The sequence below is a fragment of the Dicentrarchus labrax genome, unplaced genomic scaffold, assembly GCF_905237075.1.
Source record: "Dicentrarchus labrax unplaced genomic scaffold, dlabrax2021, whole genome shotgun sequence".
In the NCBI taxonomy this organism is placed as follows: Eukaryota; Metazoa; Chordata; class Actinopteri; family Moronidae; genus Dicentrarchus; species Dicentrarchus labrax.
In genome coordinates, this window is record NW_026136715.1 from 20812608 (window position 1) to 20827948 (window position 15341).

Below are 15341 nucleotides of genomic sequence, written 5' to 3' on the forward strand. Positions count from 1 at the left end.
ATGCAGCAGTTTTTCTTAATGCATTAGTGCTGTCCATTAGTACTTAAGCAATATTATAAGATGCATCTTTTTTTTTTTACTTCAAAAAACATCCTTATTAGAAGAAGTTTCAGATATTTCATTTAATATGTATTTCACCCCGAATTTCAGGCTTTTAAATGACGTTATGGCACATATTCTTATCTCCTAGCGTACCATACATGTACACACATCTAGATGACAAAAACCAAAAGGTGAATTCTACTGCAAACTCTCTCCTTCTCCATTGCCTGTCCCTGCACTACAGCATTGTATGAATATTGCAACAATCTATCTTCTTGAAATTACACACCCACAATCTCTTTAACACACAAATTTTAATGGGTGCACTGTATGATACTAATTATTTAATGTTACAGAGTGGTTACCTTGTGCCTAGTTCATCCTTTTTAACAAGCTGATTCCTGTACCAGTAGAGCACAGTTGAACCGCATTGTGTGTTTAGACTCTCTAGAAAATGTCACAGACACATCCTCAGCATTGTTTAATGACTGTTAATACTATAAGCCTTTTACTTTATTAAAGTCCCATACACTTTAACATTATTACCTCACATGTAGTTTTAAACTGCTCCAGCTGTTACTTCCATTGCCTATGGGTGGCACAGGTTAGACCGTAACTGCAGGTGCTGCAGCTCTGCAACTGGATGGAAATGGAAAGTGCTTCGCTCTGAAGACATAGGACCGATTGCTTTATAAACAATGCATTACCCTCTGCTGTGTTTCTCAGCAGCACCTGAAGGAAGCAGAGCCCCTGGAGTTAATGCACTGGTAATTGGTCTTGAATTTCTGAGGAAGAAGATACATCAACATCTAATGTAGTTGAGGTTTGGTGTTAATGCACACAATATGTCATTCACTATTCACTCAGTTGTTAATAATGCAAAACTACATACATATGACTTCAAAATAGTTTCTGATTTACACTGATTGTTGTGAATTTTCACTGTAAGGAATGCTCATGAATGTTCTTATTAGACTACTTACTTACTAGTCAGAAATCAATTAGAATTCATGTGGCAATAATTGTATTTTTTATAAGCTAAAATAATAATAAATGTACCAGCACATAAACACACATTTTACTGCCAGCATTTAACTAGTAGATGCAAAAACTAGTTGTATGCATGTGTCCTTGAGTCCTGCCAGGAACATTGGGTAATATCTGTGTGGATGTACCTCACATCAGCACATCAAAAATTCCCAATGGTCAAATGAGGAAGGAAACATAAACATGAAAACAGAATGATTTCCCTGACTGTGTGATTTAGAAACTTGGAACTAAGATGTCTCTGTTTTTTATGCTAAATTTGATATTAAGATAAAATTGTCCAATAAATCCAACAGAATTAAACACAGGTAGCAAAATCTATTTTTAAAAAAGAGTGCAAGGTTCTTTTTGCTTGTTTTGCTTTTTACTGGTATTTAAACATTTCTTACAAAAATACTTAATACAAAAACGGTTTACTATTTCAAATACAGCGATCATGTGCTGTGTACGAACACTTGTACAGACACGAGGTGTGAAACAGTGACACAAGTGTGAAAGAGATAAAGAGGCTGAATGTGAAAGAAGTGAATCTCCGGGGATATTGTAGTCTAACACGGAAAGACAGAAAAAGGGGAAGTAATCGTATCTGTAAGAAATCAAGTGTGCGAGCTAAGAAATCATCTTCTTAACTGCAGTTGTAGTGATTTTCATGGTTAAACCTCAAGAGAAAGGTTACATGGTCCACACATGGTCCTCTGTCAGATAAGAACATCCTATAACCCCAACACAGCACTGCAGGGAATAACACATGGCTGTGTTTGTTCCAGAAAATGTGAAAACCAGGAAACACAAAGGTTTCACTTAACAACATCAGTACAAGTTTCTCTTTTCATAGTGTCAGGTTACATGGTTTACAGTCTAGTAACAACAGAAACAGTAGCAGTAGTGGGGATCATTTCAGAGCTTTAAGTGTTGGCAGCTTTTCATTTTGATTCAGCCACTACAAGCCACGGGAAATATGTTTATTAGCTTGCACTGTTTGTAGTGTTTGTTGGTACTCAGGGTTTCTGAGTTTAGTTGCTACATAAGCCATCAGTTCATTTCGGCATAAGCTGTACGTGCCGTTTTCTGGGTGCTGAACTGAAATGGAAAATGAGCAGTGTGTCTTTATGTCACGTGAATCACACGTGTGAAACTGTAAGGACGCTTCCCTGTTCTCACATTCATACTGAGTTTGTTTTCTCCAAGACAACGCAATAACACTGTTCTGCACAAGAGCACACGCATCCTCTCTTTGGGATCCTGGCATGTTCTGAATCTCTAATAAGCTCTCTTACAAAAAGCTAACAATACAGCATATGAGCTAATGGGAGCACATATGGAGATGGTGGAGACAGAGCAGGCTTATTGCCCGTCTCATCACCACTGGAAGAAACAGATCAATCTGCAGATCCCTTCATTCCTCTCCTTCTTTCTGTGTTATATTGTTACAGCCAAATGTTCCAGTGTTGACCAAACTTGCAAAAGTTGATTTCAAATGTGTTCCAGCTCATTTCAGGAGTGTAATCAACTTTGATCTAACTAAACTCAAGTATAGTTTTGGACCTCCGAGATCACACTTTCTCAAAGGGGAACAAATGTTTCTCTTGTCCTCTCTTTTCCCGCTTCGTTGTTGTCTTCTTCTTCAGTCCGCTAACGCTCCCTCCATCCTCCTCTGCTTGTCTGTTCTGGGGCCAGGACATGGCCAGCGTTTCAGATGCAGTCTTAGCTCCAGGACTTCCACCCTCAACCGCCTCCTCGTCAGACGAAAGCCCGCCTGTCTCCTCTCCCTGAACGAGTCCCTGGTTCTTCTTGCCGTAGCGTTGTTTAAGCTTTTCTCTGATCAGGAGCCCCTTCACCAGCAGAGTCCAGTTAGCAGTCGCCCTCTTTTCTTTTTTCTGGAACGTTGGAAGAGAGGAAAAGGTGATGTGGTATTTTGTACCGAACAGGTCTTAAATAACTGGTTTTGCTTTAACTTGAAAGTGAACTGTTTTATAATAAGTTCTCATTTTCACTGCAAAATCAGTCACTCATGGACTTTGAAAGTTATCCTTATACCTCTTTCTCCTTCTGTTTCTGAAGCTCTTGTTCTTCCACCCAGGCCGCTCTGAGAATCTCCTCATGCTCCTCACACACAATGTAACCGTCAGTCCTGAAACACACAGATAAAATATTACTTGTTTCCCTACATTTAACATGTTTTCATAACAACTGCATTTTTTTTTTTTCATCAGTAGTAGCAGAAACTACTAATGTTCTATAAAGAGATTTTACAATGTGCAGACCTTGGGGTGTCTGACTTCTGGTAATGTTTACAATGGAGTAGTTTTACCTGAGAGAACAAAGTAAAGTAAAAAGAAATAAAAAAGTAAAAAGTTTCCTGAGCATGCAACAGATCTAATAGCAAAAAACCAAACAAAAACACAAATCTCTACATTTAGAGAGCAACTGATCCAGCTTTGTTATCAAAAATATCTAAGCAATAAAAGAATGATCCTGTCCCAGCAGGAGTGTTGCCTTACACAGCGTGTGAGTATCCTCCGTGAAAGTCGAAGCCTGTGACCGCAGGGGCGGCGTCGATGTCCAGCTTCCTGGCCACGCGGTTCAGGTTGGGCAACCTGACGTGAACACAACCCACCGGTAACATGCAGGGCTTAAACAGGTAGACGTTACCGTAGTCGTTACGGGGAACCTGAAGGGAAAAGACATAGAAAACATTTAAACAATACTGTTGTAAAAGTTAGAGCTTTGGTAACTTGTGATGTGCCATAACCTGTTACCTATGATTTTCTTCTTCTTTTTTTTTTTTAGAGATGTAAACATGACAGAGTTAGCAAGAATGCTAATTTACATCCGTACTCCATAGACACAGTAACAGGTTCCATTTTCTCTGCTGTATCCTAATATTTGCTGCTACAGTGACCCTATTTCCTCACAGTTATCATTCCACAAAGACGGTTACCTTCCCATCCACAGCTATAGGCGGCTGGTACTCTTCAGTCTGCCATTCTCCAAACAGAGGCAGATCATTGTCATCCTTCTGCTCAGCCATCATCCTGGCCTTACGGGAACGATTAGAGAAGCCCTTCACCATCTGAAAGAGAGTGATTCAGTGGCATGGTTATACTACATACATGATGTTCCATTATGTAGTCAGTTCAGATCATACAACAAGCAAACACAGCGTTTTAACGTTGTTAAATGTGTAGCTGGCTTTATATGACAAAAACAGTTACAAGTTATGCATTCAAGTTTCAGATCCAGAGGCCCTGTTATACAGTGGGCGCATCTCAGTAAAATCAGGCTACAACTACATAGAATGTTGTTGAAATTATCCATAGAGGCCACTGTACTAGACTCTGGTCTGATCCATGTGAGAGAGAATATAATAGTAGGTGATCCTTCGAGGGCAAAGCTGCATGTCTTAAGTTGCATTTCTGAAAAACCCAAGAAAATGTTGTAGCTACACTGCAGGAAAACAAGAATATTTCCTCTAGAAACTGAACAAGCAGCAAAGTGAGGTAAACCTTGAACTCTCAATGCAATTGTTCGGCTACAAATGACATACAGGTGATTGTATGTCAGTTTCACAGCTCAGATTCCTTCCTAACATTAAAGTGGATGAGGTCTGGTTTATTTAAGATGGAAGATGGTGGTTGTTAACTGTGTGTTTGGTGGTTACATGAACATCAGTGGAGTTTTGATTTACATTCAAATGAATATATTGTGACCAAGTTTTATTTTGAGGTTAACTGTTCCTGACCTTGTTCCTCTTTTTTGATACCACCATTCACGAATTATGCAAATAAAAACTGGTTTAAGTAGAGGCTAGAGTTGACCTAAATTAGAGAGGAACAACTGAAACGCAGGCGTAAACTAAAATAAGAGAATTGATGGCTGGAATAGAACAAAGGGAGAGAAACAAACAAGAAGAACTTAACTATTCCCTCTCACCTTGTATGGCTCCTCTCCTAGTCTGACAGTTCGTGCTTCTTTCAGCCATGTGTCTTTTGAGTGGAGGGTGTGCACACAATCTCTGAAGTGAAAGAAGATTTACACAAGATAAGAAAAAAACAAGAAATATTTTATTTATCAAACAGAAATTATTATTTGCCTCAAGAATTGTTTGCAAGAAATGTTTTGCAACGCAGGCTGAATGTTTATTGGTTGTATTTCAAGATACAGATGTAATTCACAGCTAACAGATTGCTATCTGCAGGTCAACACCACAGCGTCAAGCACATGACAGTTTTTACTATTAAAATAGCACCACCAAGTGGACACTGATGCTCACAGCAGGTCAACATTAGCAGTGTCCCAATTCAGCTCATTTTCCACACACTCGTCCAATGAAGGAGTGTCCAAACTTCCAAAATGAACCCGCTCCTTCTCTGACAGCAAGATGAAACCAAAATTCATGCTGCAGTCAGGTGCTTCTTCTTAACTCGGAAAGTCAAATTATTTCGAGTTTATGACCAGGTCGTTGCCCTTAAATGACTAACAATGTGTAAATACCAGCGGTAAAGTGGAGCAACGTCCACAATGCCCTAGTTTACAGTACGAGTGGTGACATTTTAGTTGATGGCCTACTGGCATTTAATGGTAATTGTATCCATTGACACACTTGTCTGATTGATTCACTACATGTCCAGAGTAGTTTATTCCAGGTTTTTTTTATGGAGGCAATGGCCTTATTTCTTATTGGTCTTTTTCATTCTAGTGCAAAAAGTCATGAAATGCATATTCAGAAGTAGTTGACCTAAAATGTATTCACGGCTGACTGATTGACAACTGACCTGGAGTACACCGGTTCTCCTCGGCAGTATCCCAGCACAGTGGCTGTTGAAGGGTAGATGGCTTCATATTTCAGCAGGTGTCTCTTTAAGGCGTACAGTGGGTGGTTCTTATACTCGCCAACTGAGATTGGCAGCGGTTTGTTCAGCAACTTGTTCTGGAGCTGGGTGGCCAACATGGGGGGAAAACACAGAGAGAAGATGGGTGGCATCAGTATAAATGAGCATTAAACCAGTTGGGAGAAAAATAATAAGAGGGAACCATTTTATTTTTTTATGCATTTTAATTTAAGTGTCCTGAGTTGATAAAGTTCCAATTTTCCCACCTTTTAGTGGTCTACTATTACTGAACATAGTTTAAAGTGTTGACATGAAGCACCAGAGCCAACAGTCTACTGGGCAGGGTAGACATCTGCCCATATCCTCATCACATAATGACCTTAAATATTTCACTCGAGAAGAAGGGGGGATTTGCAACAAGGGGTAAAAGGATGGAAAAGGAAGCATGCACAAATAACAGTATCAACACAACATAATAAATAGAAATATATGAATAAATGTGTGGCAGCAATATGTGTGTGTGCAAAAACATCTGCAGGACTACCTGAGATAAAGAAAAAACCCATTCTGAAAGTCTCAACAATTCAGAGGATGAAATGAGTTTCTGTGTGTTTGAGGTTGAATGTTTGTGCAAAAACCTGTCTGTCTGAATGTCTACATGTCCGTCTGTCTCACCTCCTTTTCCTCCTTTTTGTCCCTCTCGTCTTCGGGTCCCAGGAACGGCTCGAGCGTTTCCTCCCACCATTCTTCATCCACTCGCCTCTTCCTGGATGATGTCATCCAGGTGGGGTCGTACTTCCTTCCCAGGTCCTTCAGAAACCCGTCCCCGTCCACCGACACCACGTACGTCACTGGTGCTGTTGCATTCTGGGAGCAGAGCTGAGGCATCCCGACACCGTGCTCCACATCCACACAAATCCAGGTAGAAGTTTTTTCCAGATACACTTCCAACCACTCGTCTGCTCCAAGCCCCTCCTTCTTTTTCCCACTCCTTCGCTTTGTTCCGTTGCTTGTCGTTCCTTCTTCGTCTTCCTCATCTTCGCCCTCTTCCTCCCACTCCTGGTTCTCTTCCTTTACCTCTGTTTTACCTCCCCCGCTCTTTCTCTTCGGAGCTGCGGTATTCTTGCTGTTGGTCACTTTTGCTTTGCTCTTCCCTGTCCCTGTCTTCTTCTTTGTGGATTTAGCCTCGCTCTCTGAATCCGCACTGTCCTCTTCCTCACTGGTCGCCTGAAATTCCTCCTCATCGCTAAGCCCCTTCTCCTCGTTTTCCCCTTCGCTGTTGCTCTCCTCCTTGTAGCTGACCTTCGAGGCGATGCTGCGGCGTTTTGAGTTCTTCGGCCTCTGTCCTCCTGATGTTATAATCTTCTCCTCTTCCTCCTCATCCTCCTCCTTTATTTCTTTTCTCTTTGCTTTCTTCCCTCCTCTGTCTCCTCTGGTCTTCCCCCCTCCTGCTGGTCTTTTGGTACCAGGAGAAACCTTTGGCTCAGGGGAGCTGGTTTTGGAGGTTCCCTGGCCTTTGTTGCTCTTTCCTGGGGCACCAGCAGCTGTTTTAGCCCCTTTTCCCTAGAGAAAAGACATATTCAAATTATGTGCAAAAGAAAAGCCGACTAAAACCAAATACCAGCTAATATTGTGTAATCAGTCTGTAATGAACAGACACAGGCAGAGGCAATAGCATGAGTACATTTTGTTGAATAAAAGAGAGGGCGTTTTGTCCTTCCACTGGTGAACTCTGCTATTTGACACCTAGAAATGAATGTACTGAAACTGTAAACGAGTATAGACCATTGATTCCAGGCCAGGGGTAGCAGTGGTATGTGGAAAGATTATGGAGTAGCTTGAAGAATGTTAAATAAAAGAGAAAATAAATTAGTTTGATTAAAAAGAAAATGTCCACATAAATCAGCGGTTAGTATGGTTGTGATTGTGAAATTGCATGAAAAGTAGTTGGCAAGGCAGCAGAGAACTGTTGCCTAAAAGTAATGGATAAACGGTTTAACTGTTAATTTTGAAAGCAAATTTTGATTTAGTTTTAGTCATATTTGAATCATCTGAATTGTGTCAGTTTGTCTCATTTTAGTGATGGACAGTAAATTTAGCCGTCTAACATAGGTTTTACAGGTTTAGTATAATCCATTATTCAAATGTTTCTCTAGAATTTCCAAACTCATTATATACTCCTGCAGGAAATATCTATGATGATTAATAAGACACATTTACAATCTAAAATGAGTAACTCTGGGTCATTCACTTCTCTAATCAGTACAGTGCAGCAGTAGTTTATTCTAGCTTGTATTGTATTTCAACTTTAGTGAAACCACACCAGCTCAAGTTAGCTGTTAAATAACATTAGCTTGCATCTAGCCTCCCTACCACACAGAAGATTAGTTCTGATTGGAACTATTCCAAACTCATCCCTCCTTAACATTTCTGTACTGTTTTTATTTGTTGAAAAAAAGCCAATAGATTTTGTCTTTTTGACATGATAAATACATTTTTATTTAGTTATCATCCAGTTTTTGTCAGTGAACAAATGTCATACAAAAACTATGACGAAAACTATAAGTCAACAAAATTAACACTGCGGTTTGAATAGTATGCTAAAAGGAATAGATACATAGTTCAATAAAGTTATTGAATAAATAGTAACAGTAGTAACTAACTTAGTCCAAGTGGTAGTGGTAAAAAAAAAAAAAAAAACCCTGACAGCTCCAAATGTTTTAGAAAACTATTAATATAACATATAAATAACAATTAACGATTTAGACAACACCAGCTTAAATCAATTAAATGATAAACCTGTGAACTTGAGTGTGTTTGTAAGGGTGTTGTGTGGGTACATCAGACAGGAAAGGTTTGGAACCATTGGTAGACTATGGAAAGGGGAAGAATTCTCAGTACGTTCAACTGAAGTCCTTTATGACTGCTTAAATTACATCAGTATCCTTTAAAAGGGCCCAATAACACAGTGTCAGTACCTTGGCTGAAGGGAGTTTGAGAGGAATCGGCTGCAAAGAAAGAACCAATCGGCAGAAGAGCTGCAGAGACCTCAGGACCAACAGGAACAGCTGCAGGAAACACACAGGAGTATAATTATTTGTTCTGTTTATTCTACCTTTGTATGTTTACTCAAAGGCTGCATTTCATTTCACTTATACTAAAATACCAACATGAGTCATCTCCTGGTGGTTTCTGACTGATAAGCTGGCCAGCCGTCTCTCCAGCAGAGCCTGGGGGTCCGGACGCTCCTCACAGGGAAGACTGGAGTTGAGGGTGAACGTTGCTCTAAACCTGGGAGAGAGAGAGAGAGAGAGAGAGAGAGGGAGAGATGAAAATGGACATGGAAGATACAGTGGTGATTACATCATGTTAATAAGAACTGATAAGTTGACGTCTCTGTTACCACACTGTTTTACACATTTTGACATAAAAAGTAGCTTCAGGCACCACTACACACGTCATATTTAATTTTTTCGCAAGCACACACCATTTGAGCAGTCCAGAGAGATAGTTTTGGTCGATGCGTTCCTTGGAGACCATGCCGAAGTGAGTGGGCAGCAGCGACAGAGTGATGGCGAGCAGATCTGGTTCACTGCACAGACGGTTGCGGAACATCCCGCTGGCTATCAGGCACATGAGGTGGACCTGAGAGACCATCAGAGGTTTTTTAACAAACAAGATCCCACTGTGGCGACTTCACATCAGATACCCGGATTAGGAAACAGCCATAGGAAGGAACGGGTTGGTACGGGTGTGTGTTTTCACCTTGTGTGTGTCTATCAGCTGGTCCTTCTTGTATCGGTTCATCATCCGCCTCAGATACGTCTCAAACTCCGCCTGCCTCTTTTGCCTGGCCAATGACAAATTATCATTAGAGTAAAACAGAAAAACCTTTCTCCATAATGTACACTCACACACAAATCTGAAGTAAAAATATACAAACTTGCACCCGTTGGCTGTTGGAAATGCAAACAGACAGTGCATGTTTTTAATCAGAGAGAATTTGCAGAGGCTTTCCTAAATATTCCATGAAGATGAAGTGTGTCAGCAGGTCTGAAATAGCTCAATTCAGGACTTATCTAGATATCTTAGAAGCCTGACTAAACAGAACATTTTATCTTTAGGACTGAAGATGTTTGTAAATGCTACCTGGAGTAGCATTTCAGATGATTATTACTGAAACAAAAATAGGTCATAAACAGAGTAATTGTTCGTAAATGAAAGCTCTGACAACTAAAACTCAAATTAGAAAACACTTTAGGGAGCCCCAGAGTTTGTGAACAAGACAGAAAAATGTATTTATGTATGTGCTCATATTATTCTGTCTATTTAAGTGTGCATATCATTTAAATTTGCCTCAACTACATATCCCCAAGTGACATCTGTCTGTACATGCTACATGTACCATAACTGTATTTATACTGTCTATATACAGTAAAAATTCTATCAATTATATGTTTTATTTTTCTTTACATTTATTCTGTAAATATGACTTAGAATTAATGCCATTACAAAATAATGTTTCACATGTATATTCACTTTATACACATGCGCAAATGTCCACTTACTTTTTCCTGACTTCTGGAGTCTCAATCTCTATCTCAACCGGCTGAGAGGGCAGGACGGGTTCTGGGGGTTCGACTGGACCCAGCGGCTCCATCAGCTCTGATCAACACAGACACGCTCAATCATTTTGTCTCTTCTGCTTCCCACTTTAACCCAACACGCTGTAGTCCTTAGAAAACAGCATTCTCCCACTTTCTCACCTTTGTATGTAAATGGTGTAATTAAAAGGACTGGAAGTATTATTACACACAACAAGATAACACTGTTTTCAGCTGATTCCCTCATTTACCTTCCACTTCCTCCCAGTCATCCTCATCTTCATCACTGTCCCCCTCTTCTTCATCTTCTTCTTTCTCTGTTTTCTTGGCGTTCATTGTATCAGTACCTGCTGCTGAGGTCACCATTTCAAAGTCCTCTTCACTATCCTCCTCCTCCTCCTCTTTCTTCACTGGTGACTTGAAGTATTTACTGGTTTTGACAACAGTGGTGGTTGTGGATGTGGTTTTCCCTGCTGCTCGTTTTGTGGAGGAACGTGGTTTAGGTGTGACCTTCCTCACAAGCTTCTCCTCTTCCTCTGTGATGCCATTACCTTGAAGGACAGACAAAAAGAAATGGTTTTAAGCCGCTGGTTTTAAGTAATGATTAAGTTTAGTTCAACTGGTTTCCAGTCTTCTACTTCTCACTTCTACTTCATATAGTTGAAACTGTTGTAGTTTAAAGCTGCTATATTTAGCATCAATGAATGTCAGCCACGTTAAAGCAAACCAGAAGTATAATCACACTAAACATACTAACGATCACCATTATATGCAATGTAACATTGAAAAGGAAATTTGTTTTAAAAAAGCAAAGTGGTGTGGTTTTGTCCATAGAAAATGGACCTAAAGCACTTTTTCTGGTGAGATAAAAAAAAATAATTCTACAAGATTAAAGGCCAAACACGAGCAAACACTAATCAAAAGAAATCAAACAAAACAATGGTGATGGTGGTTGGGCTCCTCCTCACAACAGGAAGCGGAGCGGTTTATATGAATCAGAGTTGCAGTTTACAAATCCCTTGTCATGAAACATGAAAGGCCTAAAAAGGCATGAAACAGAGGCTACCAATCATCTCAACCACAGTCTCATGTTTATAGTAAATGCGGGCCGGTAGCAATAATGCTGCTGTTCAAACAAACTACAAAGAGCACATTTGCATAATGCTGCTGCTACACTTCCTGTGTGTTTTCTGAATAAAATACAGAAAAGCCTAAATGTGCATTTAAAACTGTGACAACAGCAGAGAGACAGAAACACTTGAATTAAGACAAAACGGCAAAAAAAAAGAGTCAGACAGACAGCTGGATTCAGATACACAAACATAACATGGACATTACTCAACGCGTATGCATATGTACGGTGCATGCTTTCAGCACACACACAAACTCAGGACAGAAACAGTCCCCTGGTCCCACACTTATAAACACATGTTTCATGTTTTCATAAAGTGGAGCACAGATGTGTATCTGGGCCAGCAGATCCACTCCAGTAACCATCCACATCACTTGAACATGCACCTGCACTCTGTGCTGCTCAAAAAGTCTTTTTGGTTGCAACAATAATAAACAGGAAACACCAAAGTAGGAACACAATTCGAACAACAATGAAAATGTATGTCTTTAAAGACACATATGAGGTCATAATAATAATAATAATAATAATAATAATAAAATGAAAATACAGGAAATCATCGCTCTCTAGGGCCAGGCAGTTTTAGTGGAATCCCACTGTGATTATATTTTATATATGTTGTCATTTCACATAATATTATTATTATTATTACAGTCCAAACAAACTGTAGTTAAAATCCTACAGAATTTGTTATTGAAGGTTTTGTTTTGCGTGTGATGGATTTTGTCTGATTTAATGTTTGACAAGTGACAACAAAACAAAGTAAATTGCATTAAAAACGATTTTATAAAGTTTTTATGTGTTTTTTCAAATATATTTGCCAAATCACATTATATTAATACATTGGGAAGGTTTGTTGTAGCTGATGTTGCAGTCATTGATCTGATAATGGTGATGTAGACTCCACAAACTCATGCAGTGATAACACTAGTCTGCACTGACAGTCAGCTTTAATTCATAACCTTACAACCAAGTACCAGCAGTCTCACAGGATGCATTTATCAGGATATACAGGTAGGAAATTAAAAGTAACTTTATTGTATCCATAAACTCTGGATTACACCCTCTACTGTTAGACAAGTAAACTGACCCTCCTTACTTCACAGTCAGAGTTGTTCACACAGTTACTGATCTAGTTAGCAAGCTAAATGTGGGTTTCCCATTCATTATTATGAGGACGCAAACACACATCCTTACAGCGGACAGGGAGGGTGAGAGTGTATGTGTGTTTATCGGTAAATACCGGGACTTTTCATACCTGCACCTTTCTTCTTCGCCCTTGTTTTAGCTCCGCTGCTCTTTGCCTTCAGCACCTGCTTCTGTTTCTTTGTATCGGCCTCTGTCTCTGCACACTGTCTCCGCTTTGCCATCCTGTCTTCCTCCTGTCTCTCTCTCTCTCTCTCTCTCTCTCTAACTTTAAAGAATCAAAACTGTTTTCTTTAAACGTCGTTTGGCGGAACTACACCGGCGGAAGTCCCCAGACTATCCACATGGTGTTGTGTAAAGGCAGGGAAGCAGCAGTTATTCAACATTTCTCCCAGCAGCTTTCATAACACAAGGGTCGGGTCTGCACTCCGGTTGTTTTGGTGGGCAGGACCATGACGTCACTTCCGCTCCTTCTTCTCATTCGTCTTCTTCTTCGTCGCTAATATTGCAGTAGCGCCTCAGTGGGTACAACTTACCTTCTTGAACCAACCCCTGAAGAGCTTTACTTTGTCAGGCTGACACATTTCATCTCTCTGCTGCTCTTTTAACTGAAGCGGGACTGTGTTTGTACAATGTGGCGGTTTTAGGCGATGTAATACCCCATGTGGACACTGGGGGGCAGTGTTGTGCTATATGAGAGGCTCATCTACAACAAGTCAGAATGTGAGGCGTAGAAGAGAGGCTACTGAGGAGGCCATTGTCTCTGATCCAGGGCCTCATACTCCTCATATTAAAAATGTCATCTTGAGCTTAGACAATTACATTCATGGGGTTTCATAAGAGAGGCGCACTGGGTGCTGGGTGGCTACGCAGCCGTCTGCCAACAATACGGCCTGTTTTCATATTTGAAGCATTTAGCCAGAGGCAGAAGGAGTTTAACAGCAGAAAAACTCTAGTCTCTGGATCCACAATATTAAAGACAGCTGGCATTAAAGGACCATACGTTTATATTTTTACCATTCCTGACAACTATTGAGCAAGAGCATGCAATAAACTGTTTTTCATTTGCACCTGAGCGGGCCACTCTCCCCACTGTACTGTCAGCTGCATAACAACATTATGATAATGTAACTTTAACATAAATGAAATAATACCTAGTGTACACTGGATTGATTATGTAACTCAAGCATATTTCAGGTTAATATTCACACCATACAGTCATGAACGAAAGCCTTGAATGTGGGAAGAATGAAAAGTTCAAAAACATGTATTAGTATAGCTGTTAAAAGTTGTGTTAGGTGTAATGTAAGCTTGACCTAAAGTGATGTTAAACCACCAGTAAGATCCTTTACAGAGCACAAGGTCAGAGCCAGTCCTATGACAAGTTTACTATAATAATAATATCATGAATGAGGACTGTACTGATGTACTCTTCTATTGTCTATATATGAATGATTTGTGTCATTCTCTGCTGTAATATTATTGTGTTTTTTTTTTTTTTTGTCAGTGTGCCTTGAAGAATGTGTTGAAATAAAACAGTTCTCAGACAAATAAGAAAAGAATATAATTTATGGATTCTTGTGCATATTTTACTTTATATGATGGTGAATGGATGCACAGTGTGTGTAAGATCATCATGAAACCATTGGCCAACGATCTGGCAAAATCCACTGGTTAATAGCTAGGTCTAAAAATAAGCAGATGAGTTACTATCAGTTTCCACAAACACAATTTTAGATCATCTGAAGCAGAAGATGTGACTGATTTAAGTCTCTATTTCTATTCTGTCTTACTTATTAAGTAATAAACATGTAGTAGGTGGTACCACGCCATGATAGAACTGTGACGTTTCATATTTTATGGGTTTTTCTTTCAGTGTTTTTCCACTTTTTTTACAAAGTAAATGTTAATACTGTTACAGGCATGTTTACCGATGTGATTATGTTCTGTTATGAAGGTATTATGGATATAATATTTTGTTTTGTGTGTTTTTTTATGGAACTGGAGAATCACAATGTCTCAGTCTCACCTCACTGACAAAAAGATCTTCAAACTGATTCACATCCCATTTGTGTGGGTTTCCTCATAACTACTGTACATCAGGAGGACTACAGACTTGAGAATGTGGCTATATTCGTCTCTCTGTGTGTCAGCCATTTCCTGGGGGTTTCTCTGACTTCCACCCAGTGAATTCTGGGATACTCTCTTCCTCCCACTGGGACCCTGAATAAGAATTAAGCGGGTAAAAGACCAAGGCTGAATGAATTCTTAAATTTGGTTCATTTCAGTTCAATTTAATTTTCCTTCTGCTCTGTTGTGATCCGTATCGATCATATTGGGATTCTGTGGCAGATGTGTATGATTCACTTCAGAGAGCCGTCTGTCAGCTGATACAGTTAGACAGCTTCAGACTGACTCGCTGCAGTAGGGGCCTGATGGGACATGGGGACCTTTTCGGCCCAGAGTGTGTGTATGTATGTGTAAAGCATGCACCATTCATATGGATACCTATTGCATGCATGCACATAAATGAATGCA

General features: G+C 39.8%; 1 protein-coding gene across 1 annotated transcript; it reads right to left on the bottom strand.

Annotated features, from left to right (window-relative positions):
* Nucleotides 1-107: 107 nt before the first annotated feature.
* On the bottom strand, nt 108-13287 carry xpc (xeroderma pigmentosum, complementation group C). The gene is made up of 14 exons (XM_051424464.1): nt 12916-13287; nt 10777-11076; nt 10490-10586; nt 9687-9771; nt 9409-9566; nt 9092-9212; nt 8900-8989; nt 6597-7484; nt 5865-6025; nt 5023-5104; nt 4031-4162; nt 3591-3760; nt 3127-3220; nt 108-2966 (listed from the first exon to the last, which is right to left on the bottom strand). The coding sequence occupies exons 1-14, from the start codon at nt 13025-13027 to the stop codon at nt 2643-2645; spliced, it is 2814 nt and encodes a 937-aa protein (XP_051280424.1). The 5' UTR covers nt 13028-13287; the 3' UTR covers nt 108-2642.
* Nucleotides 13288-15341: the final 2054 nt, after the last annotated feature.